This window comes from Lipophrys pholis (genome assembly GCF_963383615.2).
Source record: "Lipophrys pholis genome assembly, chromosome: 4".
In the NCBI taxonomy this organism is placed as follows: Eukaryota; Metazoa; Chordata; class Actinopteri; order Blenniiformes; family Blenniidae; genus Lipophrys; species Lipophrys pholis.
The window spans coordinates 23,437,575-23,465,277 of record NC_137637.1 but is presented as its reverse complement, the minus strand read 5'-3'; the positions used below and the strand labels follow the sequence as shown (position 1 = coordinate 23,465,277).

The 27,703-nt window shown below is 41.1% G+C and overlaps 1 protein-coding gene across 1 annotated transcript in view; it reads left to right on the top strand.

Annotated features, from left to right (window-relative positions):
* Positions 1-1,221: 1,221 nt before the first annotated feature.
* erc2 (ELKS/RAB6-interacting/CAST family member 2) overlaps positions 1,222-27,703 on the top strand; it is a gene marked incomplete at its 3' end in the record, with an annotated part of 35,111 nt that continues 8,629 nt past the window's right edge. The window contains exons 1-12 of the mRNA XM_080460621.1: positions 1,222-1,345; positions 6,241-7,047; positions 14,542-14,565; positions 15,527-15,961; positions 16,254-16,328; positions 19,246-19,401; positions 20,356-20,523; positions 21,027-21,194; positions 22,454-22,591; positions 24,183-24,323; positions 24,636-24,776; positions 26,512-26,547. Coding sequence (XP_080316747.1) covers positions 6,376-7,047; positions 14,542-14,565; positions 15,527-15,961; positions 16,254-16,328; positions 19,246-19,401; positions 20,356-20,523; positions 21,027-21,194; positions 22,454-22,591; positions 24,183-24,323; positions 24,636-24,776; positions 26,512-26,547 — 2,154 coding nt within the window. The 5' untranslated portion in view covers positions 1,222-1,345; positions 6,241-6,375. The remainder of the gene's footprint in view (positions 1,346-6,240; positions 7,048-14,541; positions 14,566-15,526; positions 15,962-16,253; positions 16,329-19,245; positions 19,402-20,355; positions 20,524-21,026; positions 21,195-22,453; positions 22,592-24,182; positions 24,324-24,635; positions 24,777-26,511; positions 26,548-27,703) is intronic.

Genomic DNA, 27,703 nt, shown 5'->3' with positions numbered 1-27,703 from the left:
TAGCAAAATCTGTACTGGCTTGTATTGTAGCTTCTTGACTTCATATGATCATATATTATGTACTTTTTTTTAGAATAGTGGTGCACGTTTGTGTTTGTTGTACATTCAATTCCTGTCTACCTTCCTTTGTGATCAGAGTTAAGTGTATACAAACATGTATTTCTGCAATTTTCAATTCCTGATTTTGCAACAGATTTCTATTCACTACAACAGAAATGTTTGTACTTGTCTAGGCAGCAGTGCTTCTTTGTTTTGTCTCTACATGAGCTCTCACTTCATCTTTGGGACACTGGATCAACTTTCACGAGGGCAGATTTGGGCGACTCCATTTCTTCTGCTCAGCCAGCACGAATTAACTGGATCAGATGAGGAAGAGTTGTGTTGAAGCAGTAAAATCACACGACAGATGGAGGCAAGTGGAGGCTGTCAGGATCCTTTCTCCTGCTCACATCAGCAGTCCAGTAACATTTGGCCTTGTAGGAGATACTCAGTAAATATGACCAAATACTGCATCAACAGTGAAGTACATCTATCTATCTATCTATCTATCTATCTATCTATCTATCTATCTATCTATCTATCTATCTATCTATCTATCTATCTATCTATCTATCTATCTATCTATCTATCTATCTATCTATCTATCTATCTATCTATCTCATTATTTCTGCTACCAATAACACTCATAACATTTTTCTGGAGGCAAAGTTAATGGATTGTTTATATTGACTACAAGAATAATTTAATCTGTGTGTTGGGTGACACAGTGGTGTAGCAGTGAGCAGTCTCACCTGTGTGTCATTGGTTTGAGTCCAGACCTTTCTGTGTAGAGATTGCATGTTCTCCCTGGGTTTTTTTTTTTTTTTCAGATTCTTCCAACAGTCCCCAAACCTCTGTTTGAGGTTAACAAATTGAAAAAGTGTGAATAAAAAGTGTCAATATTAGTGTATGAGTGGGTGCGTTCTGGATCATCAGGTGTGACTGCCAGTGCATGCTCAGTCAACCGTAAATCCCGTTGCGATCACCGTCAGACACCGAGGAGGAGCTCCTACTGCAAAGGGAGCTAATATGAGTGAATCCGGCGGCCAATGATCCCCAAGACGATATGAAATCCAGTGCAGGCCGCTCACCGCATCTCATCCGCCCATCCCCTCCTGCCTCCTGCCAGCTGCCGCTTGCAGTAGTGGTGATGCTGCTCCCTGGCGTGTGGAGGAGGAGAGAGAGAGCGTGTCCGCTGCCCAATGACAGCACAGGATGCTGCTGAGAGAGCGAGGCTGCTGGGGTGAATGGAGGCGACAAGATGCCGTCTATAGCGGCCAAGGAGAGGAATTAACATCGACTAAAGGTATGTTTGCGTGTTGAATTCCGCATCAGGTGTGCTTGTTTCACACATCGGAGCATCGGTGGTTAAATCACGCGGAGTGTCCTCTGGTTTTTTTTGTTTTTTATTTGGAGCGTTTTACGCACGAATTGCCGGGAAAACGCACCGGGCTGTGTGCGTTTAAGAAAATCCTTTCGGTGATTGCATTGAGACGGCCACTCAGTGGTCTAAGATAGACGGGAATTTGCATTTTATAGCCGCGGAGAGACGATGGAGCAGCACCGTGTTTTAAAATAACGGCGGGTTTGACTAATATTTCTACTAATACTGGTGTGTTGAGGTGCTCGACGCGCACCACGCTGGAGCAGAAATGCACTAGGCCCAGTGAGCTGTCAATTGCTCGGTCGTGCCTTCCTACACTGCATCAAATGTAAAGCCAGCCTTTACATCTAGACGTACAAAAGAAAAATAATGTTTTGATAAGATAAAAAAGACAATCCGAAACGTTTCCATGTTTCAGGTTTTCATGATTTACCCCCCTCCCCTTTTTTTTCTCGTGAAATCTTTCATTTAAGAGCCATTTATAGCTCAAATAGGACCAAAGTTGAACACAAGGTGCAAGGGCCATTTAGTGTGGCACATTTCCATGTTCTGATTGGAGTCCGTGGGAGGCATGGGGGCGGTGAGGATGTGTAGTAGAATATCGGATGAGGAGCTGCATGTGTTGCACGGGCTCCAGAGGCGCTGCGCCGAAATGAGCCGGTTTGTAGGCTTCATCGCTGCACGAGTCAGGCCTGTCAGCTCTATCACCAGTCCACATTACAGGCTATATATAGATGAATGTCCTTTATCCGCCATTGGCATGCTCCTTGACCCCCCAAGCTCAAGCTGCTATCGATATAATTCGATGTGGTAGTCTTAATCACCACAGTTATATTTGGATCGGTGCAAAAATACCCCCATGTTGTCTTCTGAAATGTCACGCCTATTAGAAACCAGCCATCCTGACCTCTCACATAGCCTGAGCATTGCCTGTGGTGAAAGCTTTGTTTCATAACATCTGTATGCTTACAGCTGTTTCCACACCACTGCTCCCTGAATTACCAATGATCATTTCTTCATTGGCCTGTTCATTGCATTGGCTGACAGGTTTTCTGCCCCTGATCAACTGTAATTGTGCCTGGGCCACAAAGTATGTCATGATAATATCTGCAGAAGGAACCAATCTATGCATATCACTTTAATTGATTACCTGTAGCAGATGTTTTGGGTGTGCTGGTGAATTTAGTTGAACCATTGTTTTTAAACCAATACAGACAAAGCAGCAATTTTATTTTTGGTTTGTTCAATTATCTGTTTTGGGTAAGTTAATCTTAGGATGGGCAGAGGGAAGAGGGCTGCAGTTGGCGCTTTCTGTTGGCATCTCTTGTGATTCACAGTATTATCACTGTTTCTGCAATAATTTGATATTCTTACATTGCACTATGGTCATGTCCATCAACCTGACGCTCTCAGCAATGTGCTTTTGTGCTTTCATTGCAGACTATGCTGGGGTACAATTCCACATTGTAGATAAGAAAAGTAACATCAGAATAGAATTATAAGAAAAGCCATAGGAACTGAAACATAAATGAGTGTGAAGCACGACTGTGACTCTCAGGGAAATAGAGATGACACAGTCCATATTTGATCTAAATTTTGCGAGTGATGCTCAATCATAACAAATAAATATAGGTTAATCACTTATTCAATCACAATTATCAAATGCCAACCTTAAGAATCAAGATATTTCTTTTGTTCTTCTTTAACCATTACACCATTGTGAAGCCCCACTGTTGAACCTGTGTCCTATTTTCTAGAATTTTATAGAGCAATTGGGTCATTTCTTAATAAATGATTAAATCTTGGTGACGGGGGACGGGGGACGGGGGACGGGGGACGGGTGCTCAACCCGATGGATGGATAACATGTGAACACAAAATGGGTCTTTTTCTTTCAACAGACGTATTATTTACCATCTCTTATCAAACCATGTGAAAGACAACTTTTCTTTCCTGGTCTGTCTTTCAAGGCACCAACACAACAGTAGCACTTCAAAAAAGAGAATTGATGGTCGGAGAACAAATAAATACTGGTTGTCTGTAATGTGTAACATTTCTTGTTGCTCACTGCCTTATTTATAGTATGAATTTAGAAAGGAAATGTGTAGTGGCAGAGAAAAAGTGCAGATATGACATGAAAGCTAAATCAAGGCTGAAATATTGCAGCTCGTCAATGTTCAAGCCTTTTAGAATACTCCTCATGCAACATATATTTCCTGTAATTCACAGCCGAACCTGACTGCGATAACCAAATACTGAAGAATACATCACTTTCTGTAGCTGAGCTGGCAGACACAATACTTTAGATGGTAAGACATGACAACTTAGAGTCTTACTGCCTGACTCACTGCTGCATAAGAGATGACGTGCAGAAAGTCCGTCAACGTCACAACAACATATGCCAAAGTAAAGAAAAACCTAATTATAGTGGACCAGTCATAGAAGAGCCAAGCAAACACTGACTCAAGGACGTTTAATGAAATATTTTGCTTGACACTGAACCACACACAACCTCAGCACTGACCACTCGCTTGATGTATCTACATCAACGATGCCACTGAAATCGAAATGTTATGAGCAACATTAGAATGTTTACAACAGGACAACTGTAATTTGTTTATGTCGCCCTGTGCTCAATGTTTAGTTTTTTTTCTCTTTTAAAACACTTCACAGACCTGCTGTTGCAAGCTGACCAATAAAGATAAGAGCTTCTGTTTGTTTTTGCATATGACTGCATAATGAAAACTTGAGCGTAATTTTCCACCGGAGGAAGCAAAGAAAACGTTTCCGTTTAATGGCCACGAGTAAAACATCTTGAAATGTGCTTTACTCCGGCCCTCACACAGAGCCTGTTTGACTGGTGCTGCCATTTTATATTTGCACAGCCCTGTCCCATTTCCTGACACCTGTTACTTAATATAACAGAGATGACTCTGCCCTGCTTGACCCCCTCTGCCAGGCTGCAGTGTTTGCCCCAGGCCAAGTGTTTCTTTACACATGATGAGTCAGTGAGTGATGCCGTGGGTCCCTCCCTGTCATACAAAATCTCCCAGAATTTTTAATGTAGACCTGCTGATACACGCTTCTCTGTCTTCACCTTGAATTATCATTTTGTGTGTCCCTGGAAGCAAACTGCTAAAAAAACCCACGAGGTCCTGGGATAAATCAAGAGATAAATCCTGAAGTGACCTGAGTACAGCCATTTTTCCGGACGCACCTATTGGAAATATGCAGAACCGTTATGCCTAACCACTGAGGTGCTTTATCAGCGTTGGCCCAGGCGCTGTCACCATGGCAACTGGGTCTGAGTAACAAGTGTCACCAGACGGGAGAAAGTGGCGTAGTTCACTTTGACGGAAGAGTCTAATTTGTTTTAGTCACAGACAGTCCAATATTAGTCATCAGCGGGCAGCCTGTGACATTAACAGCTTCAGTGGGAGTCTTTGTCTTCAACAGTTGCTGTTCACCAGGCGACTGCATTTCGCTTAAAAATATCTACTTCAGTATAACTACAGGTCATTAGAATGTTAATAAATTATGGCCTGTGACGTGTCCGACGTGATATATTATAGCTACAAATGGAATAAAAGAGCATGGCCATTATTGAAGCATTAAAAATTCAGTTTTTCATAGCCTTTTTTCCCCTCTGTAATCCAGCAGGATCTGTTTTATTTTACAATCTGTGTATTTTAATGAGCGTTGTAGCCTGAAAAATTGTTTTGAAAAGGGTTCGGAGTTCAGCACATCTGTTATTATAATAAGAATTAGCTGGTCCCGTTATTCTGTAGGTAAGTATTTGTCTACTTTTCTCCTCAAAGTCCTGAGAAAATAAAATCTTTGCTATCATAACAGCCTAAGAAGTTCAATCCACAATTTTACACATCATCATGTCGGTATCACAACGTAACTGGTTTGATTAAAGCATGTGTTTATAAAACAATGCAGTTCTATAAAGATTTGCTTTATCCACAATTGATTTTTTTCTCCTTTGAGGCACAGATATTGTATTGATTACGTTGCTCGGTGCAACATGATGCTTCATATTGACGTACTGGGATGCTCTTCCTATTTTATAACAGTGCACCCTGTTGTGTTCCCACTGTAAATGTAGGTTATGATGTAGCCTGACTAATTATTTCACCTATTTCGACATTTTTTCCCCCTCTGCAGATGAAGAGCTGATCAGCTATGGATCACACTGACATAAACTGCTAATTATATCTGTACTCACACCATCACGGGATGCACACAATCAACAGTTCAAAAAACAAAGCATCATCAAATTGCGATTTGAAAAGGGTATTTAAATGATGAAATATCAACATGTGTGTATTTGCAAGTTATTTTAAAAAGAAGATTTTCCTTCACTAATATATTTGTTTTGATACACAGCAACAGCAATCAGGATATGGGACACAACATTGATCCTGAGTTTTATTTTCTCACTGATATACCGTCAGGTTGTAAAGCAGTCTTTCTGACTGCGTTTTCAGAGTTAATGGGATTTAATGTAGATAAGTGGTGGCCAGTCGGGAGGCTGAGGATGATGCTGGGAAATCCTTGTGGGCCATTTGAGATTGGAACCACATCATTTGGGACAGCTTGCTGCCTTTGACTCATTCAATCCTAAAAGCCTTGAAAGAAGCACAACTGTCTCTTTTTTTTTTCTTCAGATTTGTTCACTGCACCGAGCATGAGAAGCTCAGCTCATCCGAGTCAAAATTGTTGTTTTATTAATTGCATGCATCCACATCTTTCATCTGACCTGTGCTAATAGCTGTTGTTCATCTAACACATACTTCTCTCTTGTTTCCCCAGATCTCTCCTTCATGTGCTCCACCAATTCACACATGAAATAAGTCATCCATGTTTGGTTCAAAGAGTCAGAGCAGTCTTCTTTCAGCACGCCCCTCTTAAGGACTCTCTGGTGGCTGCAACGCTGAATCACAGGAGATGTACGGCAGTGCCAGAGCTGTAGGCCATGTAGAGAGCAGCCCCGTACGATCCCCGCGCCTGCCAAGGTCCCCCAGACTGGGCCACCGAAGGGCAAACAGCGGGAGCGGGGGTGGTGCGGGGGGCAAGACGCTCTCCATGGAGAACATCCAGTCCCTCAACGCTGCCTATGCCACTTCGGGGCCCATGTACCTGAGTGACCACGAGGGTGTGGGCTCCACTGCCACCTACCCGAAGGGCACCATGACTTTGGGCCGCGCCACCAGCCGTGCCATGTATGGGGGCCGCGTCACAGCAATGGGCAGCAGTCCCAACATTGCTTCAGTGGGGCTGCCTCATGCTGACCTTCTGTCTTACAGTGACCTGGGCTCCCTCTCCATGCTGCACCCCCACCACCACCAGGGGGTGCCCTCCGCTCTGCTCAGGCAGGCAGTGCGTGGCAGTGGGGGGGAGCTGCTGGAGATGCAGGCCCAGCTCAGGGAGATGCAGAGGGAGAATGAGATACTCCGACGGGAGCTTGACCTGAAGGACAGTAAGTTGGGATCCTCCACCAACAGCATCAAGAGCTTCTGGAGTCCTGAACTGAAGAAGGAGAGGATAATGAGGAAAGAGGAGGCGGCTCGAACATCAATACTTAAAGAGCAGATGAGAGTCACTCATGAGGAGAACCAGGTGAGACCCATTCTCTAAGCCGTCATAATCCACTCATTACTGCAATGACTTTCAGTTGCTGCTTGTCTGTTTTGTTTTCATTCTTTCAAGTACTGTCTGTTCTGATCTGTGTCTCTCTGCTTTCATCAAACTCTCTTCTGCAATAGACCACAGCCATTCCTAGTCCAAGAATTAATTTAGCCAGACATCTTTTTCAGTACTTGTTGAAACCTTTCTGGAAAGAATTCTTTGTGTACATAAATATTTAACACACTCTCTCTTCACCTCACACTCCAGCACAGAGTCAGTGTCCCTTCTGCCCCAGGAAACGCTGTAATCAAGCTTTTAATGTTATTTTGCAAATCTGAGCTTTTACTCGTTTGTGAATCTGTACGAAAGCATGACATTTCCAACCGGTGACTTTGAACTTTACAAATTGCAGCTTCGACATTGCTTGATTTTTCTTCATTTTGAAAGGTTCGGTGGATTGCTTCTCAAGGAGGTGATGTCAAAAGTTTGGTTTTTTTGCTTGCCTCAATCCGTGGGTGCAGTCATGGCCCAGTTAAAACACTTACTGACAAGGGAAGGCACAAAGCCCAGAGACAAATGTCAAGGACACTTAAACACTCTCTGTCTGTCTCAGTCTCTCGTTGTCTCTGTTTTTTTTTCCCTTCTGCCTTTCTCTTATTCAATCTGACATTGATCATCTCTCTCTGCCTTTCTCCATTCATCTCATCCAATCACTCCTTTTCCAGTTTTTTCACATGCATGTATTTCCACTCAAAATAATGCAGATTGTATCACTTAATACACTTGCTTTCAGTCTGAAATCGGCTCCCTGTACTGCTCTGATTTGGATGAGCGTCATGTCAAACCTCAGTTTCAGGATTCCAAGTAGTTCGCCGACTCATCTTGGAGACAATAGAAAGCCCTTGGTTCAGTTGGATATGCCGGCCGTCAGGAGATGTGAGCGCTACACTTAAGTAAATGGTGGAATAGGTCAGCGCATTGCTTGGCTGGCTAGTTTGGGCTCTACCATATTTTTTTCCCCTATCTGAGGTAAGCTGCATGATGCAGCAAATTGAACGATGCCTCAAGCTATTTGAAGGCTGAATTTCTCACAAGCTGGTCGGAATTTGTGCAACAGTATGTCCACATTTCTGTCAGTCTGTCTGTTTAAGTGATGTTTGGGGGCGCGAAGCAGCCAGTGGGCTGCTCATTACTCAAAGTGGCAGACGCTGTCATTCTGCCTTTCAAGGTCATAGCAGGATACCATTAGTGGGCCTGTGACATGAGACATGTTCATCTGCACAGCTGTCTGGATTTATGTAAAAGAATACACTTAGCTAAAACAAATTGTTTCTGACTGACTGATCAACCTGGAGTTAACAGGAGCCAGCATTAAATCAGGCTGTTATAGGGAAGGATGCCTCGCGAAGCGATGGTACACCTGCCAGTGTTCCATATGGGGAGCAGATGTACCTTTATAATATACAACATGCAGTGTTCTCAGAGGAAAATGTGCCACTTCAGTATAAACCAACACCACTAAAGTGACACGGTCAAAGCAATTGATCATTTTGCCTATTTTCTCCTTTTAGTGGTATTTAATGCCAGGGCTTGAATTCTTGTATGTATTTTTAGTCTGGCTTCATACATTGTAGGAGCAGAATATGAAAGCTATATACGTACAGTGTAGGCTTTCATCCCTTTGTGGTCAATACAAAGACAGATTTATTTATTTATTTCAATCTTTCGCCATGTCCGGTGTTGGCCCTCCCTCTGCACTGAGTGATATTTATATCCCTCCTGGTATAGTTCATTAATGAAGTATGTCAGTTAATAAAAGGCAGACGTGCCTTGTTACTATAATTACCCTTTTCTAACTTGATTTCTGTGCTGGAAGGCATCCTTATGTAAGTGTGTGCTTATGGTGGGATGGGTTGGTCACACCCACTGGGTTTGTTGAGAGGCTGACTGAGAAGCAAATTGCTTCATTAATAATGGAGTAATTTGAGGCCAAACCTTAAATTTGTGTTGTAGCACCCCTCACAATCGCATCAGGTGCCTCGGGCCTCGATCAGCTTGAGTAAATATCATGCATTATTTATCTGGTGAAACTAAAGATTTGGGAATGTGCACTTCTTTTCACAATATTTCCAGAAAACCATGAATCCATTCAGGCATTAGAGTATGTCTTTCATCAGCTTTCTAAAACCTCTGCCTCCACTGGAAGTCCAGTACCAACCATAGGCTGCAGACCCCTAAGAGAGACCTTCGTTGCTCTTGATTCGCGGTAAAGATCAGCCCACAACTGTTTCGTTTGCTACAGTTTTAAGGTATCACGCTACCGGCTCACGCTTGTATCACGCTCATCTGTTTGACTTGAATTTTACTGAATTTTTGTGTGTGTGTGTGTGTGTGTGTGTGTGTGTGTGTGTGTGTGTGTGTGTGTGTGTGTGTGTGTGTGTGTGTGTGTGTGTGTGTGTGTGTGTGCGTGTGCGTGTGCGTGTGCGTGTGCGTGTGCGTGTGCTAGAGTGTAGCATATCTGTCTGAGTCATGACCACTGCTGCTCAGCCACCACGTCAGCCCTCATCAACAGTTCCCTCAAAAATGGAGGCTGAGCTCCTTAAATCACTCAGCTCTGTCTGTGTGGTCGCAACACCTTAAAAAACATGTGTTTTCGGTTTTCACTGCCAGTTATAACATCCAAGTGTAAACATGTAAGCTGTGTGGGCCATTGGGTTTGGACATACTGCAGGTGGTTTAGTGTATTTAGAGCACCCCATGATAAAGCATTTGTACGTGTGTATAGGATATATATATAGCATACAGCGTGTGGGCAGTACTGTCTGTTTGTCGAGTTAGATGATATCAGAGGTTTTTGTCTTTGTATATTTGTGCCAGCTTCTATACCTGAATAGTGTCACCACCAGGCTTTATTGTGTGTGAGAAAGTTATTTCTATAGTTAATTGTTTGCTTTTGTGATTCACACGTGAACACACGTAATACAATATGTTGATTTGACATTACTGTAAGCTCATTTTACTGTGTGACATATACACAATCAATACTGCGATGCTTACATGTCATATTGATGCTATAGAGGCGTCATGACACTTTCAGTACCCGTGAAATTATTTATAAATAGTCATTTTCTTCTTGTGGCAAACAACCTACTCCCCATCTGAGCACGTAAGATGGCCGCTGCTTGTTGAATTGACAAGTTTCTCTCCTCAAAATGCAGAAAAGCATGGCAATGTTTACAGAGAGAAGCGATGGTAAGATTAGAGTGGAAGAACTGAATATCTGGGATAACACAGTTGGCTGGTGTCTTCCTGTCAAGAATCCCACAAGTTTATACTATATAAGAGCTTTTCCAAGAGTGAAAAAAACACTTACCTTAACAGGTAAATGAAATGTCTTAAGTCAAAGTATTGCTCAAAAAAGGTATAACAAAATGTTTCAACCGTTTTGTTTTTACATTTTTTGTTAATCAAATAAAAGCTTAAAGGTTGCAAAAGTGAAATCATTCACATTTTGAAATAGAAACATCATGTTTGCCAACCGTCCAGTCAAATAAAACACGTGTCATGCATCATCATTAACATAAATGGAAAGGACTAAATGCTACTGAGAGGCCAGCAAATAATATTACTGAACAATAATTCCAAAAACAAATAATTTTTTATGATAGATAGATGGGTAGATAGATAGATAGATAGATAGATAGATAGATAGATAGATAGATAGATAGATAGATAGATAGATAGATAGATAGATAGATAGATAGATAGATAGATAGACAGACAGTAGATATTCATGGTCTATAGAGGAACATAATTATTGATCTTTTTAGATCCATTGCTCCTGAGCAGTTTTGTATTTTCTATCTGTAAAACTGATCACATCCAAATATATCTTTACTAAAAACACTGTGAGCTCCTGTTGTCAAAATCACAACAAAGGTCCTACGCACTTTTCTCTGCTGAAATCACTATTATCCTTTCTAAGGCTAAAATCCTGCTCTTCTGTCATTTATGGAAGGAGTTTATCCAGTTAGCCAGAGTGAAAAGCTTATTATTGAGGGAGAAAACGTCTTTCCAATAAGGAAGTTTCCATTTATAAGATGAGCAACTGACTGAATGCCTCAGAATCCTGAGACCTGATGAGAATGAAGGTGAGCAGGGAACATTGAGAGGCAAGGCCCTGCACGGCATGTACGCACATGTAGACACATGCGCTCACATGCGCTCACATGCTCTCATGTCTCACTCGAAGTGTGAGAGTTTCCAGCCTTGTTGTGTCGATTCCTTATTTGGCAAGATTCTCTATTATCACTGATTTTATTTATTTTTTTATCAGGATTAACCTGATGTTACTTAAAACTTATAAATCTTATAAATCTTATATTTATGGTAAATTGTACCTAAAATTGTGTGTGACCAGACCTTTAAGGCTTCTGAAGTATGAGGCGTTAATATCCCTCCTCATAGTGACACTTTGACACAAAGTAAACAATGGCATTCAGTGGTTTGTTTTGTAAAACTAAATAAAGATTGAATATTACTCGTGGGTGTTCTCAACAATAAAGAGCCGTTCTAATACCTGCTGTGTATTTATTATTTGTTATTTGTTCCCAAAATAGATCGCAAAGTAAACAAAACATTACAATGAGCTTGTGCATATGTATCAACATATAAAGGTATTGTGAAGAGAACATTTTTCAGCACTGACTCTTGTGTTAACCTCTGTGTGCTGTCCCGTCTCTCACATTTCTGCATTCACACCACTCTCCAACATTCTTGTAGCTGAGTAGAGATGAATAAATGCAGCGTCCGCTGACGCAATGTGGGTGTATAATTGTGTATTGTCAGCCATCACGACATAGAAAACAGAGATTAGGAATGTAGTGAGCAGTAGGCTGCTCCGACTCAGACACACACACGCACACACACACACACACACACACACACACACACACACACACACACACACACACACACACACACACACACACACACACACGGTACGCCAAACATACAGAAGCTTGTTCATGTGCCACCCAGTAAAACACTTATGTAAATGTCATTAGAGCGTCAGTGTGTGGAAAGAGTATTTTTTTAACAGTTTACATTAATAACACTTTTTTTTTTTTCCCATGAGTCATATTCCATGTTCATTTGGAAAAAAGTCTGAATACTATATACTGCTGTACGGCTCCTAGAAATCGATTCAGGTATTGTCTCATAAGTACGAAATATAATATGGAGATTTCAGGGATCTTTCCTCTGCTGTGTCTAAAATGGCAGTACCTCCAGTGAAATACGATCACCTGTGAGATGGAGTACCAAAATATTTTGTGAAGACACTCGTAAGAACAGCCGAAGACTTTGTGGAAGCTCTCTGAAGGATTCCCTCTTTCTGCACTACAGGATTTATGACAGCTGGTTCCCCGAGATGCTGCATGTGTCAGGAGGAGAGGGAGCGACTGGAGCTCAACATCACTCGATGACTCTGGTGAAACCTCTGGAATCAGATTTTTCAGAATATGCAACTAAAAAAGGAGCTTTTGGTGAAACAGGGAGGGACCACCTCTCCAATATCCGCTGAGTCATAGCTGACTCACAGGAGCTGCTTCTTTTCCGCCCTGGGCGAGAGGGGAATTGTGAGAATTCGCCATGTAGTCATTTCAACCCACAGTGCAATTATGCAAATGGGGCCATTGGACTGCCTCCTGTAGTTTAGTTCCAGGAGGGCAGCCTATTGATCAGGGAGGAGAGAATGGGCAGAAAAGAGGAGGAAAAATGTGAGCAGATGTCATCAGCGAGAAAAGGGTTTGGGTTTAAATCAGGTTGCAACCACTGTAGCAATTTCATGTTTGTCCTGGTTCATTCTGTTTAATTATGTCTGAGTAAAATTGAGTTATTTATAATAATGATGAATAGGACGTCCAATATTTCAGAGTTAGAACTTTGCACACAAAGGACTTCTCTTGTGTAAACTACATTTCTGAGCCATGACATTAGTGAAGCACATGACAGTGTGTACTGCGTGTTAATCAGCTGATGAAGGACGTGTGAAAATTGGGAATTTGACGTGTTTGTGCTGGTTTCTGTTGCCGGACCAAATGGCAGTGACACACAGAAGGGAAGTGTGACCAAAACTGTTGTTTGTCGTCGCAGTTTTGCTGAAAAAGCCCAGCAGCATCTGCTGGCAGCACATCTAGCGCCTCCCGATGGCTGGAAAAGCTTCACATTCAGTCACGCACTGAAGTAATTGACAAGTAATTTTTTTTGATGAACCATTTTTCCTTTCACCGATCTTATTGTTGTATTTGCTCATATTAAAGCATACTATTTACAGTGAGTCTGAACTAACACATGGTGGTTATTGCTCTTGGTCTACAAAGTCACAGTTTTATGTTATGTTGATTCACTAATCAATAACAATGAATGACTGATTGTGACAGCTCAGCTATCAGTTCAGTCTGTGACACTAAAACATAATTTTGTCAATCCATGCCACTGGTTTTATTACTTGTATAACTTTATGTTCAAATTACGTCTTCAATGTTGGCGCTTTCCATTATGATCTATCAGTTGCAACTCTTCTGCCCTTTGATGGACTAGTGACCTGTCCAGGGTGTATCCTGCCCTCGCCCAGAGTTTGCTGGGTTTGGCTCCGGCAACCCTGCACAGGATAAAGCGATATAGAGGATTGATGGATGGACAACTCTCCTCTATCATCCGGTGTTTTTTTTCTGTGTTCCTCCCAGTGTCTGATTCCCTCATTGTTCTTCATATTCTGGTGGCCTGATTGTTTCAACCATATGTCATTTCTCTTTTTTCTCTACTTTTTTGCAGTATTCACTTTACACCATGTGTCTCTGTGTTATATCTTTTAATAGTTTGAGACTTTGGCTTCGTGTTAAGGATTTTCAACTCATCAGTTTCGTAAATATTGCCTTTTGAAAATGTCTTTCAGAATTTGTGTCTCTTGCTTGCAATCTACACACTAAACCATGTCACTTTTATTTTTGTTTTGTTTTGTTTTCACGTCTTTCCAGAAAGGTTACTTTGATTAAGTCACAGTTTGTCCACTGGTACACTGACTTTCTTTCACAGCTGATAAATTGACTTGTTATGGGAGAAAAAAAGCAGAGGTGAAACAAATTTTCCCGACAATGACAGAGTTTTTAGGAAGTCATGCTGAAGAATTGGAAACGCACAATACCAGGCACTGAATTACAGCTTTTATCGGAATGATTCATTCACCTGTAATTTTCCTGCTGTGACAAGCCTGGGTAACTGTTGTGAAAAAGGTCCCTTGTGAATATGCTATACTGACTGATGGCTGAAGACTGATAAATTGGCAGCTGTCATTTTTTATTTTTTTTATTTATCCTAACTCTGGCTGGTTTGTTTTGATCATCCATCTTTGTTGCATCAAGCTCTGACGCTCTGTTTTCACCATACATTTGTTTTTCTGTTCATTCTGCCCATGCTCTGCAGCTGCTGGATGCCAGGAGAACCAAGGTTTGTCCCTATGTTTGCACCGCGTGTTGCGTGCACAACATAGAGTCACCTTCAGTGTGGCGTGTATTTTCAGACACCTGGCGATCCCTTTGCACCATAAAACCTCTCTTTTCCTACAAATCCTGTGACCTCGAATTGAGCGTGAAATATTTTCAGCAATTCAGTCTACCCCCTTCTCCCATGAACCATTGTATGTGTCTGTACCACTACGAAGTGATTAGTTTAATCACACAAGTCTAAAAATGTCTGGTGCTCCATTCCTTGTCCCGCAAACCCTATAACCCCTATAGCTGCCTGTCCACCCCTCTAAAACCCGAGTGGGCCAATTTCTGGACATAGATTGATCTGTGTTTCTTTATTTCTTCCTCATCATAGAGAAACTGTTAACACCAAACCTGAGTCATTCTTTGGCAGAAAATTGGCCCAATTATTAAAATTCCCTTAAACCCTGAACCAGCATCCCCGCAAACGATAAAATATCTTGAGTGTAGTTGTGTGCGGCTCCATGTCTTTCCATTGTGGACAGACACAAATTCACAAACATGCACACCTTTTTATGGGTATTTCCTCATTACAGTGTATGGATACTTTAGTTTCTACTTGTGTTTCCAAAGGAGCTCAATGTGACCTTTTTCTTTTTTTTTTCAACAATTATGAATATCTCTTGCTTTTAGTAAAACAACATAATTCCTGTTTGTGTCTAAAGAAGGGATGAGGTAAGTTCCGTGTAAGTTCTCCATGATGGCCCAGTTTAAACCACAAAGTATGTGTGTGTGTGTGCGTGCGTGCGTGCGTGCGTGCATGCGTGCGTGCGTGCGTGCGTGCGTGCGTGCGTGTGTGTGTATGTGTGTGTGTCTTAGGAGAGTTTACCCTTGTGAAGTGTGACATAGGAAAATCAATTGTAAATCGATTCAATTTCTTTGTTGTGTATACGCGCATGTTTCATGTGTGTGTTCATCAGCACCTCCAGATGACCATCCAAGCCCTGCAGGACGAGCTGCGCACACAGCGAGACCTCAACCACCTGCTGCAGCAGGAGGGCGGAAACCGATCTGGCTCTGAACACTTCACCACCATCGAGCTGACAGAGGAGAACTTCCGTCGCTTGCAGGCCGAACATGACAGGCAGGCAAAGGAGCTGTTCTTGCTGAGGAAGACACTGGAGGAGATGGAGCTGAGGATTGAAACGCAGAAACAGACACTTGGAGCCAGAGACGAGTCAATTAAAAAGCTGCTCGAGATGCTACAGAGCAAAGGGCTGCCTCCCGGGCCGGGCAGAGCGTCTGAGGAAGAAGAGCAGGAGCGAGCCAGGCGAATCGCTGAAGCAGAGGCCCAGCTCGGACACCTGGAGGTCATTCTGGATCAAAAGGAGAAGGAGAACATCCATCTGCGAGAGGTATCCTCTGTCATATATTAGATACAGTTGATCTTTGTGAATAAAACTGTTCTTTTGTTTTTGTGTCACTAGATGGCAGTGCTGGGTGCTGCAAAATCAATATCCACTTCAGTCGAAATTGTACTGATTATGTAATGTATAAGTGAAAACTGAATAGCATGTCAGTAGCATCAAACAGGCTACATGCCTGGAGCTCTCCATACATTGTGTAAAGACACTTAGTGATAGATATAGTCCCTCTGTGTATGTAACAAATAATTTTATGTATCTGTACAATCTATATGTCTTGAAGGAACTGCACAGAAGAAATCAGCTGCACCAGGATCCAAGCAAAACCAAGGCCCTGCAGACTATCATAGAGATGAAAGTAAGAACTCGAGTCACATTAATACTGAACACACACACACACACACACACACACACACACACACACACACACACACACACACACACACACACACACACACACACACACACACACACACACACACACACACACACATCTTCAAAATAATCAAAAGGTGCTGTTTATTTCTATGTGTAATATACAAACCGTCATTTACAGACCCTTTTTCATGTTCAGTGCATGTTTAAACTGCAGCCTCTGCTGATGCACACAGTGCTGCTGAATCTATTGTTGTCATTGTGATCCTCAGCAGCTGAGTCAATTGTCAACTCACACAGACACACCATATCACCTCACAAAGTAGTTGTGTAAACATAAACACGAGTCAACATGGCTGCTCGACATCGTCCGCTTGTGTGGCTGGGTGCCGTTCCAGACTGAAACGCACACATTACATAAGAATCACATATGTTTTCTCAGTAAATAGCTCTTCAACATTCAAACATGGCATGTTGTGTCTCTCATCTCTAACTGTATGAGAATATAAGTTTATAAGGATCGATACTGTGAAATTTTGTGGATTTTATTTGAAATGGTCAATGTTTGTCACCAAATCAAGCACTTCTGTCAACTTCTATCAACATTTCATCCAAGTCAGGATTACGGGGGCTGGGGCCTGTCTCAGCTGACATTAGATAACAAACAGGGGACACTGGATTAATGTCCAGTCCACAGGATCTCACACATTCCCATGTACAGACATTTACGACACCAAAGTAATTAAGCCAAACCAGAAAATGTGCCTATGTTTGTATTTTTAGTGCATGAAGGGTACACCAATATAAACAAAACATGTAACGAAACAAGGCAGACCAGACATGGAGCTTGACAAAGGAGAAAATCAAATGTGATGTCTGCGATGTTAATAACTAGTCATTGCAGGGCTGTGACCATACCGAATAACATAAAGGACAGAGCGGATTCAATCACTCGCTTTATTTATGAAAAATGTTTAGTTTTGGTTGGGAGAAATGTCCTTCAAAAAGCTCTTTCCATGGATTTTTTTTTTTTTTTTTGTACAATTTCGAAATCCTGGATTTAAACAATTTGGATGTTAACTAACGATTCAGTTTGTGAAGTGCTTGGGAACAACATGCAAATAATATTCAGTGTTTTATGAAGCCCTGAAGCTTCAAGGTAAACATTGAAAGGCCATTTAAATACTGGGAAAAACATGCATTATAAATTGTGCAAACATTTAAAATAAATGGACTTGGATTGCTGCAGCTTCAGAGACCTCGCCCACTAACATGACTGATTTCTTTACAGCTATAAGAAAATTCAGCTTTACATGAACCTGCTTTGTTACCACGGATGCAGTTGGAGTATTCATAAACTCAAGATCCAGATATGCCTATGTCATATATATCGTAGGTGGAAATGTCTCTGCAGATCAACACTTGTTGTACAGCAGCTGGATTTGGCACTAGAGATATCAGGACCATCCAGCTCCTGAACCACTGCCTCACTGCAGAGGCCTGACATCACTTCCTCAAAATAAATCATGACATCATCGCTGAGCTGACACAGCCCCTCTTGCTCGGCTGGATCTACACTGTGCAGGCCCCAGCCTCCCTCAGCGTGGTCATGTGACATCTGGGCGTCAGGATCCTGTTGATTTTCACACAGTGAGGGAAGTCCCGCCTCCTCCTCCTCCTCCTCCTCCTCCTCCTCCTGTGCTGTGCAGGAAGACCCTGCATCGTTCCCCCTCTCCTCTCTCGCTCTGCTGTGTTGATGCTGATGGAAGCACGAATAATCCTCCATCCCTTCCTCCTCCCCTCCCTCCCTCCAACTCTCTTCTACATCCCTCTCCCGCCCTCTCCTCCTCACTCACCAGAGACAGTGCACAGTATATAGCCTGCCTGCTGCTGCTACCATGGAAACAGGTGTGGTTGTTTATGACAGTGAGAGGCCAGTATGCAGGGAGGTAGAGAGAGAGAGACATTCAGAGGCAGGGAAAGAGAGATAATGAGGAAGATTTACTGACCAGGTCGATGTACCAGTGATTACATGTGGATGGAATAAAATCACGCTTCTTTGAAGGTACGGTGTCTTGTGTCTATCGCAGCGTTGTTAGTTCATTGATGTTCGTCTTGTAACACAGAGAGTGAGGTGAGCTGCAGCAGCAGGGCGAAGTGCATGTACATGTGCAGTGCTCTTGCATTGACGTTAACCCCAGAGATCCTTCTTCGGTAGTTCATCATTCCTCATTACGACACATTACCCATGTTCCACTGCAGTGGGCTATGACTGACCCTGCTGACGGCCACAAGTTCATAAGTTCAGAGACACCAGGAGGGGAGAAAGAGAGACACCAAAAGAGAGAAAGACAGGAAGGAACACGGTTGCTCTATGCTCTGCTGAAGAGGGAGATGGACCATGGCTAATCTTAAAGACGTTGTATTATTTATTTAAAAAGCCGTGAAGCTAAAGCTGCACTCACAGTCGCAGTACAGAGACTGGATTCTGCATTGATCTGCAAGCAACTACGGCAAAAGCTGCGCCTTGTTACTTTTCTTTCTCTCCCCTCTGCACGTTTGTCTCCGAGTCCTGGCTGATCTCTCCGTGCTGGATGTGCGCTCAATATTTCCCAATGGTGATTAATCCTGTGAGCCGCTGCAACGAGCTGGGTAGAAAGCTTCTGATTTCACCGACAGATACTGCAGTTGCACTCGGCCAGACCAAAGAGCTTTTCTATTCTCCCTTTTTTCTCCTCACATCTCTCCTCTCTCCTTTCTGTCTGTGTCTTTATTTCTGTCTGAACTTTTCTTCTCTCTGTCTTTCCCGGACTCTTTAGTTGAAGTCTTTTGCATCGTGCAACTTGTGGACATGCAAGTCTGGATTTTGAGATCTGCATTATCTGCATGTTTGTGTGCAGGACACCAAAATTGCCTCACTGGAGCGCAACATTCGAGATCTGGAGGATGAGATCCAAATGCTGAAAGCAAACGGTTTACTGAACACAGAAGACAGAGAAGAAGAGATCAAACAAATGGAGGTCTACAAGAACCACTCAAAGTTTATGAAGACCAAGGTACATGCATCCAACACTACATGCACAAACTCTGCTGTTGTGAAACTGGTGCTTTATATAAGATCACAACATTGTTCTTCATACTTGAGCTACTCTGTGCAGAGAGGACACTAATAGAAGCTGATCTGGATGTTAGATGCTTTGAATGGAGCCAATAGCAAAGTGTCTTTGCTATTGGCTCCAACAGTGGTTGAGAGGTTGACCCGCAGTTTTCCTAATGAAAGAAAAATCAGCAATCCAGGCGAACCTTTTTTATGTTTGAATATGTAGGCTAATTACTTAAGCCAATCATTCGCCTGGAGCCACTTAATGAACGACAATCTGAATTATGTAGAAGAAGTGGAACAAAAGTGATTTCAAGTGTGAAATTTGTATATAGTATTTATTTTATTTTATTTTTTCAAATTAGTCACTGACAGCTCAGTTTTTATTAAAGTGGTCTCACCTGCTTGGTTTTCAGATCAGTCATGTGATACCTTGTTTCTGAATCTCAGAGTTAGAGTATTACAGAGGAGCCTTTAGCTTTGCCTTCGAAAATCTGTGATTGTGTCGGAACATCAGTGTGTCTGCTCTCTGGGGCTCATATGTCTCTTCAAAGCTTTGACTCCGTGTTTACATACAGCTCTCTGTATTAGTCGGCCAGGCACAGACCAGCCACATTTTGTTATTCTATTTTTGGATCTGTTTTCATCAATCATGAATAGAGACGATGTATAATATATGATGCATGCAGGGGAGTCAGTCCCAAATGCATTTTTAATGAGAGAAAAGCGTGTTGATGAAAATAGTGCAAAAGCTGTTCTGACTAAGCTCGCTATTTAGTTAAAAAGAAGGTTATACACACACACACACACAATTGTGACACACGTATGCATTATGAGGTCATGATCACTGACCTTCTAACCATGACTGCTGTATTTGTTAATAGATTGTATTGTTTATGTTTTGGTGCAGATTGACCAATTGAAGCAAGAGTTGTCAAAGAAAGAGTCGGAGCTACTTGCTCTGCAAACAAAGCTCGAGACCCTCAACAACCAGAACTCAGACTGCAAACAGCATATCGAGGTGCTCAAAGAGTCTCTCACTGCCAAGGAGCAACGTGCTGCCATCCTGCAAACAGAGGTATTGAAAAACTCTGCAATGTTTGCACACATGCCGTAAATCATCCCCAACAATACGCCGCCTTACAGACATTTTCATTCTCTACCGAACTGAGCAAATAGTAGGTTTTGCCCTGGAGTTGAGACTTATTACTGCAAATCATATCAGCACTTTGTTTACTTTGGGGGCTTAGCATTAAGTGAACTGTACTTCAGGTCACCACAAACAAAAAGTTCCACAGTCTACCGAAGTTAAATTCCTTGTATGTTAAACATACCTGGCCAATAAAACTGATTCTGATTCTGATTCAGTTATTATATACTGTCACAGCACCATCTAGACGTGACAAACATCAAACAAGTTAAAATAATTAGTTCCTGCTTTATGTTTTCCATCAATAACTTCCTGTTCAGAACTCCATAAGAATTAAGATTAATGTATAGTTAAAAGCACTTTGAAAGCTGTTTTTCCTAAAGAAAGTTAAAGTTTCAATTTCTCTTTTCGTGGACTGTGTTGTTGTCCAGGTGGATGCCCTGCGTCTGCGTCTGGAAGAGAAGGAGTCCTTCCTGAACAAGAAAACCAAGCAGCTGCAGGACCTGACGGAGGAGAAGGGCACCCTTGCTGGAGAAATCAGGGACATGAAGGACATGCTCGAGGTCAAGGAAAGGAAGATTAATGTCCTGCAGAAGAAGGTGAGAATCAGAGGTGAAGAAAACGCCAGTGTGGAAAGGTGGAGTACGCACAACACAATACCTATTGTGTATTATTCTGGACTCTGTAGTCTGGAGAAAAATGTAGCTTTACTCAAAATGCTATCTGAAATTTCAGTACGTTGTTGGGCCTTGTGTTGTTCTTCTTGTGTCCTGGACTCAACCAGTCACTGTGAAAACACAAAGCCGAGTGGTTACTCTCTCCATTAAGTGTGTGAGAGTCTTGTGCTCTCTGGGGAAAAGTGTCCATAGAAAGACAAGCAAGAAGATATTTCTGCCTCACTGGCTCTAGTGTGTGTGTGTGCTATAAATACTCACCGAGTGTTACTCGCTCTCGCTCTCTCACCACAACCTGCTCACCCGTTTGCTTTTTTTTTTTTTTCAGTCTTTTGATCACACCTCCCCTCCCTCTTAATCTCTTCTCTGACGTTTCTTGTCATCTCATACCTATTCAAAATCTTTATTTGTCTCCCGTTGTGCCTATTTGATGCTATTTGTCTGTTATAAACTCTACGATGCTGCAGTTTATTTGTCGGTTCCCATTTGCTCCGAAACACTGACTTGATATATATTGTGCTCCACTGAGGGCTGGGCAAAAACGCAATGAAGATATATATCACAAAATAACTTTTCCTAGATAGACATGTGAAATATGGTCGATAGACTTTTCGATAGATTACATCTGTTAATGTTGTGACAGACAATTTGAATAGCCAATGATAATGAGAGTTGCTCCGTACTGGACCAATCATTTGGCTGTAATAGAGCCACGCCAAGAAGCCCACAGTAGCAGCTCGTTGCTACTTTGACTGAAAATAAATATTTTAATAAAAATGAACCTTCTGGTATCTTAGAATCTCACTTAGGAGTAACAGGGAACATTCAAGAGTGACAAAAAGTAGTTATTTCTTTTATATCGTGATATATATCGATGCCGACTGATCTGAAAAAGAATTATCGTGACAGTGCATATTCCCACATGGCTCAGCCCGAGCGTTCTAGTCTTCCTAAACAGATATTGGTGAAATATCTTCCTAAAATAGAAAGTGTTTTTTTTTTCTTCTTTTTCCTCCATAAACCCACAGTGCCATTCAGACTCCAAATAGGGTGTTAATCATCAAAGATTTTGATAATCACTAATTTCAGGTGTCATGTCATGTTTAAACACCACTCTGGTTTTGAGATCATGCTGTTTACCTCTGCTGGTTTTCTCTCTTGTCTGCGACACCTCCACTCGTCAGATTGAGAACCTGCAGGAGCAGCTGCGGGACAAAGACAAGCAGCTGGGAAACCTGAAGGACAGAGTGAAGTCTCTGCAGACGGACTCCAGTAACACAGACACTGCCCTGGCCACCCTGGAGGAGGCGCTGTCCGAGAAGGTAGATCAGAGTGTTGGAGCATGTGGTTGGCTGCAGTGACTGTTGACTGGGATGTGAACCTAAGCTTCCTGGAGAAGGTGTGCAAAACACTGAGATCAATCTTATAATCATATATTTATATTTTAGAAGCTAAATCAGTGTAAAACGCTGTTACTTTTGCACACAGCAAGGACATCGCTTTAAACTCAAGATGTAGGCATGCCTGCACTAATCAACTGTCAAAATATAATAAGTTCTGATTTTAATTCTGTTACTTTTTGCAATTCGTTCATCCAAGACCGATGTCACAATCCTCAACTTGTATATTCCTTACAGATAACTGCAATATTAGCGTGTGAACTCTTTTGAAATAAAAATACCGATACTGACGATTGCCTGACTCACTATGGAATGAACGCTTTTGTTTCCAAAGGCCTTTCAACTGTTAACACCCTCTTTAACAACTTGGTGGAATTTGGTGAGTCATTACTTACTGCTGAAAGAGTGGTGGAAGTTTAGTCTATTTAACTGAGAGTGTTTGCCTCTCAGTACTCTCCGCACCATTGAAATGCATTTTTTTGTAATAATAATGGATAATATAATTTAAAATACTCTTTTCTAATTTAATAAGAATAATAAGAAGAAGAAGCTGATTTGGACTAACAGACTGAAATATAATAAAATTAGACACCATAATATTTTCATGACTTTATCCACATTTAATGAAAAAAAAAAAAAAAAACAGCTGCTCAACACTGAATAAAATTTCAGCAAAATGTGAATTAATATATTATACAGAAAGTCAGATTAAATACATAATTCGTGTCGTTTAATGTGAAGCATGGTCAATGTCAGTGTTAACATGTTCCAGATTTTTATTGATATATCACCGTTTAAAATTCACCGATTTCTTCTTTCGTGGTTTTGGAGCCTCTCCTCCATACATATAAACTGGTGAAACTATTTAAATATTGAAATGGTTGGCTGTTCAAAGACCATTAATGTTTCATCACACAACTGGTTTATTAAGCTCATTCATATTTTTATTCATTTGTAAATATTTTTAGACCCTGAGACGTGTGACCACCACTCAGATATCCTTAAATCAGATTAGCTTTAATATCAATATTAATATCAATCAATAATAATAATAAAATAGTTTTTATCTATTTGTTTTTGTTTTTTTGTTTTTTTATTCAAATATATTCATCTGTGGAATAGCTAAGGGTCCAATGACATTTCAAGGTGTAAAATTATATTTTCTGAAATGTTTCCATAAACGTATTTGCTATTTATAATTTTCTTTTTTTTACTGGGAATTGCAATGTTTTAGTGGGAGTAATCCAACAGTGCTCTTTAAATTGAGTCATTGTGTTTGTGGTTGAAAACAGGGGGGTTTTGTTACATAAAACTGCATAAGATTTGTATGAAACGTGTGGCGTTTGAACACATGTAAATTCTTTTTAAGAAAATGGAAATGAGCAAATCTTTTACGTGATGGATTCTGCCCCATTTAAGAGTTTCACATGAAGGTTACATTTTAAATAAGTAATTGTTGGTAGTGCAATCAATATGGATGTGACTATTTTTTCTCTGTTTGTGTGCATATTAGGAAAGGATTATAGAGCGTTTAAAGGACCAAAGAGAGAGGGAAGACAGAGAGCGCCTGGAAGAAGTAGATTCCTATAAGAAGGAGAACAAGGACCTGAAGGAGAAGGTCAACAGCCTGCAGATAGAGTTAACTGAGAAAGAGGTCGGTCCATGAAGAGATTTTCTTTGTAAGGGCGTGTCTGCATGAAAGTGGATTGCACATGTGGTGTGCCGTTGTGTTTGTCTACTCTACTTTACTGTAGAGCATGCACCATGCCTCTTTGTATGCACATAATAAACCACTTTCTTTCAGTAGGCCTTTCTGTGGCATTTAAGCAGTCGCCTCCAGCACTCTGGCCTAGTTATACCTGCTGCTGCTGCTGCTACTGCTGCTGCTGCTGCTGCTGCTGCTGCTGCTGCTGCTGCTGCTGGTCTGCCTGCGTTAAACCTGCGCTCACTGTCTTTTCACCTGCAGTCCAGTCTAATCGATCTGAAAGAGCATGCCTCGTCGCTGGCTTCCTCTGGCCTCAAGAAGGACTCAAAGCTCAAGTCACTAGAGATTGCCATTGAACAGAAAAAAGAGGAATGTAGTAAGTTGGAGACGCAGTTGCAGAAGGTAGGTGTGTGTCTCTCAGTGCATAATCACCCATTAACAATGTAATGTGCCGCTTTCAATGAGATTTTGTGAACTATGTCATTACTAGTTTTAGCTGCAGCACCTTTCAATCACCCGTTTGGAAGCAAATATTATAGATTACAATACTTTTAACACAACCTTCAAACCTGCTGACCCAGTCGCTGTAAAAAAAAACTGTTGTACAGTTAAACAACTTTTGAAAGGCAACAACACTACAGAAGTCAAATACCAAGAGATCCTCTTATGTGAGCCTTGTGTAAGCTGCTTTAAAGCTTTTCATTGTATCATACATGTAAAAAAAATAAAATTAAATAAAATTCCACAGCCATAAACCTCTTCTTCCCTCATCGGCTCAGGAAATTTGTGTTTAATAAGTGAAAGCTCAAGCATGAGGTACCCAGTTATCTATGCTTATGTGGAATGATGCAGACTCGCTCAAAGTTTGAAGAATGTTATTTGAATATTAAACTGAATGAAATGTGAATTGCTTATTGAAGCAATGAAGTGGAGACTGTAGAGATGTCTCTCATTATTTGTACTGAACTGAAGATAAGACGTCACTGCTGCTCTGAAGAAAATAATTAACTTGCTGTGAGTCCAGGGACCACCTGAATGGAGACTGTTAAATGATTACAAACTAAACTTTAAAATAAATAGATAAATAACTTGTTTTTGTGCTTGAAAAACAACCTTTTTGTTGTGTAGAATTCACATTGAAATATATTCTAAATGATCCCAATTTGTATGCCAATCTGCCAGAAAGGTGCATATATAATCCAAAATACCCCACATATCTAAACTGTTAAAACTCTTTCTTCATTAAGTTTATGTAAAACACCTTAAAGCTTGGATAGTAAATCCAATATGTTTAGAGAAAAGTCCAAATGTTATTCAGCTCAATTCATCAAGAAGAAAGTAAGAAATTAATTATCAATAGAAAACTATATTTATGTAGTTTTTGTCTTGTGTCTATGAGCTTCTCCATTTATTTCTTCAAATCTGACAAATTCCAAACACTGTAATTTCAGTGTTTTCACATATCAAATCTCCTAATTTGTCCTTCCTGTAAAACACTGTTAAATGTTTGATGACTCATCCGGAACAATCCCCTTCCACATTTGTACTAGAAATACACTTTATTCCCAGGTATCACATAACACTCATACAACATTTTATGGGGTCTCCGTGCTGAAACGTTGATGACAAAGTGCTTCGTTGAACAATTAGTATATTAAGAATAAATTTAAAAGGCAATGTTTTAACGTTACTATCAAATCGTGGGGCTGTAATATGCTGTCGTAGCTTTAATGTCTGAACTGATCAAGACCATGAACTTGAGTTATGCAAAGCTTAGACTGTTCGAGGCTGCCGTCATGCTGCCTCTGCTGCACTGGGCTGTCAACTGCTTTGTCAGGGTGCGGCGAGGAGCGGACAGTTGGTCAAATCCCCCGTCCTCCTTGTCTTTTCCGTAACCCACAGACGATCCCTCTGTGTGTGTTCCTCTGCATTTGTCCATGCTGTGCTGCCGTTAGTCTGTAACAACAGCTGTACTGAGACTGTGTCACTTATCTGTCAGTCATGTGATGTCTGCTGTTCTCTCTGGCTCAACTTACATCCTAACATTTACTCTCCTGGGGCCTCCCTCCTCCTCCTCCTCCCTCCCCTCCCTCCTTCCCCATGTCCCCCTCCCTCAAACCCTTCGTTTGAAATGTAGCAAGCTGAGCAGCTATTCAGTCACATGAACAATCCTGTAAGTCCCATCTTTTGAGTTTTCCGAGGCACATATTGAAAGCATGAGGACACTGATAACCTCTCTGAGATATGCCAGACGGCGATTGTGCCAAATCCCAGCACAGGTCCTGCTGTCACACAGATGCATGTTGCTCATGGCACTGTACAGATATACTGAGCTTCATATTGCACTCAGGAGTCCTGTGTGACATTCTTTCTATTACTGTTTGTATCTGTGACACTTGGTGAAACTTCTCTGAATATACAGTGTTGTAGGTTTAAAATGAGGTCCCAATCCACTCTGTTGCCCCATTACTAGGTATGCCTGGCTAAAACTAATGCAGCACTCCAACAGAACTGTCCGTATATCCTAATATACCATATGCTTTAGAAGATGTTTTTTTTTTTTTTTTTAGATGATGTATTGTTATCTAGGTTAGTGACTCGGTTGTTAGATCTGCTGCGATATTAGTTGGATAAAACAACAGAAACAAGTTTCCTTATAAGATAATGGAGTTCAATCATCACAGCACAGCTGAAGCCACAGAAGTCCCTCAACATCTTTCTATGATCATTTCAACAAAACCTGGCAGAGGATTTAATAGAGCACTGTTGGATTAGATTGCATTAGTTTTAGGTCATTTTACCTGTGATGTGATTCTGTAGTGTATTTAACCGGGATTAGTTCAACTACATTAATGTATTGGTCAATGTGACACTTTTCTCTTAATGCAGAATTGAAAGAAAAAAAATTCCCAACATTTCAGAATACATGATTACACTGGGAGAAGACAGTAAAAATAGACGGCTTATTTAATTCCTGGGTTAGGGTTAAGAACAATGGAGTCATATTTCGATGTGTTTCATGGTTAAATATTCAAAGGAAGCTTTACAATATATTTTTTTTATATAATTTCTAAAATAGGTTCTCTCTTGATTCAATGAAATGCATTGTTGAAGAGCTTGGTAAAATCACAGGTACAAAACTAAGTAGAGCAGATCGAAAGTAAACAAACAAAGGCAATTAAGTCAACACCTTACTGAAATATACCATCAGTCACAAAACTGACCAATTTAAACCCTTTTTTTTTCTCTAAAAAGCCCCATTTTATTAGCATTTTGTTTATTTATACAACCCTTGTGGAAGTTGGAGATTATTCAATTTACATATCCCA